The sequence below is a fragment of the Helianthus annuus genome, chromosome 9 (genome assembly GCF_002127325.2).
Source record: "Helianthus annuus cultivar XRQ/B chromosome 9, HanXRQr2.0-SUNRISE, whole genome shotgun sequence".
In the NCBI taxonomy this organism is placed as follows: Eukaryota; Viridiplantae; Streptophyta; class Magnoliopsida; order Asterales; family Asteraceae; genus Helianthus; species Helianthus annuus.
The window spans coordinates 163,297,363-163,300,346 of record NC_035441.2 but is presented as its reverse complement, the minus strand read 5'-3'; the positions used below and the strand labels follow the sequence as shown (position 1 = coordinate 163,300,346).

The 2,984-nt window shown below is 38.5% G+C and overlaps 1 protein-coding gene across 1 annotated transcript; it reads left to right on the top strand.

Annotated features, from left to right (window-relative positions):
• The first annotated feature begins 248 nt into the window (after nt 1-248).
• Nucleotides 249-1,942, top strand: LOC110876664 (mannan endo-1,4-beta-mannosidase 5). Its single transcript, XM_022124829.2, has 5 exons — nt 249-617; nt 695-889; nt 972-1,094; nt 1,185-1,387; nt 1,465-1,942. The coding sequence occupies exons 1-5, from the start codon at nt 249-251 to the stop codon at nt 1,940-1,942; spliced, it is 1,368 nt and encodes a 455-aa protein (XP_021980521.2).
• The last annotated feature ends 1,042 nt before the right edge of the window (nt 1,943-2,984 follow it).

Here is a 2,984-nt window from a genome sequence, read left to right as displayed (position 1 = left end):
TCTAAGTTAACTTCCAGAATCCAAGATCTAAACGCTCCATAACCCTTTGTTGGTTATTTGCTTGTCCAATAAGTTATTTATTATAAACACCATAGTGGCCATCTTCAAGCAAAACACGGCTCAATTCTTTGCTCTATTCATTTTCTTCCAATATCTTTACTTCTCTATTCAGCAAACTTCCTTATCCAAAACCGATTATAAATACCATCGTTTCCATACATTTCATGCATTCAAATCTTCCACTAACAATGGCTACTTACATCAAATCTTGTCATCTTTCACGAAGTGTTATCGTTCTTGCTTTTATTCTATACTTGTCTCTTTTTAGTTGCATACTTTGTGTAGCTTCAGTTAATGTGGGTAAAAGAGGTGGCTTTGTTCAAATAAAGGGACCTAACTTTGTCATTAACGGTTCACCGTTTCTATTCAACGGCTTTAATGCGTACTGGATGATGAATGTAGCCACCGATCCGAGTGAGAGGTACAAGGTGTCCCAAGTCCTACAAGACTCTACGAATGCTGGTCTTTCAGTATGTCGCACATGGGCTTTCGCTGATGGTGTTGATGATAAAGCATTACAAATTTCACCAGGAGTATATGATGAACGTGTATTTCAGGTACCCTCCATTTTTATTTCGTTACTATATTGTACAATGATGTTTTTACTAACAAAAGATGTGGTTTTTATACGCAGGGATTGGATTTTGTGGTAGCAGAAGCAAGAAAATACGGTCTCCGGTTGATATTAAGTTTTGTTAACAATTATAAGGACTTTGGAGGGAGACCACAATATGTTGAGTGGGCTAGAAGCTCGGGCGTTCAGCTCAAAAGCGATGACGATTTCTACACAAATCCTGTAGTTAAAGGGTATTACAAGAACCATGTTGAAGTAAGTAAAAAAGTTACAAAATATGTGTTTAATGTATGTAAATATGTTTTATAGTGACTTATATGTATTATTATGACTTCAGAGAGTTATTACAAGAGTGAATACAGTCACCAAAATCTCTTACAGTGATGACACTACAATCATGGCATGGGAACTTATTAACGAACCCCGTTGCCAACTAGATTACTCGGGACGAATGGTTAATGTGAGTAAATATTGTAGTTGTTTTAGTTGCATGATGTTATAAATGAAGCTATATATGAATATATGAATTTGAGCTTATGTTTCTCTTTAGGGTTGGGTTCAAGAAATGGCTTTGTTTGTTAAATCATTGGATCGACATCACTTGTTGGAGATTGGAATGGAAGGGTTTTATGGAGACACGATGCCCGAACGAAAACAAATAAACCCCGGTTACCAGGTTGGAACCGATTTCATCAGCAGCAATCGTGTTAAGGAAATCGATTTCGCCACTATACATGCATATCCTGATCAATGGTAACTACTATTGTGACTTAATAATAATAATATTGTGTCTATTAATAAAAATAATAATCCATTTATGCTAATTACAGGTTGTCCGGACAAAATGATGATTCACAAATGGCATTTATGCAAAGATGGATGTCAAGTCACTACGAAGATTCAAGAACTATCCTAAAGAAGCCATTGGTAATAGCCGAATTTGGAAAGTCAAGCAAAGATCCAGATTATAACATTAACAAAAGAAATTCATACATGAATGCTGTTTATAGAAACATTTACATGGAGGCAAAGAGTGGAGGGACGGTTGGTGGTGGTTTAGTGTGGCAGCTTATGGCAGACGGGATGGGTTCCTACGGTGATGGATACGAAATTATCTTGTCGGAAAACCCGTCCACGGATAGTATCATTTCGCAACAGTCTCATGCCATGGGCACTCTAGCACATATGTTAAGAAGTGGACCTGAAAATGTTGCTGTTAATCAAGCTAGTGAAGTTGAGTTTGGTCAAGTTAGAGGTCCTTCATATGTGGTAAACCATCGAAAGGGAATGAGGAAGGCTGGTCCTTGATAGAGTGTGTCGAATGAAGATTCACTTATGATCTTAAGAATGTGATTTAATTTGTTACTGGTGATTATTATTTGGATGTAACGCAGGTTCCCCATAAATAAGTTAAATATTGCGGTGTTTCCCGGTAACGGTTGCACAAGTTACAATTTAATAAACTAAGCTAATATTTTAAAACCTCTACTGGGATTGCACAAGTTACAAGTTACAATTTAATTTTAAGCTAATATTGTGATTTGTAATGTAAGCCTTAGGGTGATCGGGGCACCCTTCGGTGACCCCTTCGGTGACCTCGGTTGCCGCTTAGGTGGGGTGCCGCCATCAAGGCGGTGAGATAGAGAGAGGGAGGAAACCGATGGGAAGCTACCGAAGAGAGGGGGAGGAGAGAGGGATGAGGGGACCAATCAAAAGTTTTCTTTTTTTTTTTAAAAAAAAAAAAAACAAGTCACCTAAGAGGGGAGTGCCGCCATCAATTTAGGGTGTTAGGGGAGTTTAAGAGGGGAGTTGACGTGGCACACGAGGATTGGTTGGGCGTAAGAGAGGGGACTCACCTCTTAGGTGAGCACCCCTTACACCCTTAGAACTTTCTAGAGGCATGCAGTTAACAACCAAAAAGACGAAACGTGCCCTAAAATGAAATATCAGTTTTCAGGTATAATACAATACATCACATATTTCATTTGGAAACAAATAGAAAAAAACTAATTTCTGCTTTTCCTCAACTCACGTACGTTTCACTTTTCAACCAACCAATTGCATGGCCAACTTTTTTTTTTTTAAAGGCAAATTTGGATCACTGACGGACCACTGGGGTATCATCTTGCCACTAGAGGAACCACCCGATCATATCCATCTCCACTAGGCATAATGTCACACCAATTCAGGAGGAAACCCAATAAACATGGGAAAACCCCCTTGTGGGAATCGAACCCAAGACCTATTGGTCCTAAAGCCTTATCACACCACCAAGATGCCACTAAGCTATAAAGTCATGACCAACTAACAAACAAAAGAAATAATTCGTCTTAGATTTTAGCAACAAAAA

Coding starts and splice junctions, on each gene's coding strand:
- LOC110876664 (XM_022124829.2), top strand. CDS start 249: ATGGCTACTTACATCAAATCTTGTCATCTTTCACGAAGTGTTATCGTT. Junction 890..971: donor ATTACAAGAACCATGTTGAA/GTAAGTAAAAAA, acceptor TTATGACTTCAG/AGAGTTATTACAAGAGTGAA. Junction 1,388..1,464: donor CATGCATATCCTGATCAATG/GTAACTACTATT, acceptor TGCTAATTACAG/GTTGTCCGGACAAAATGATG.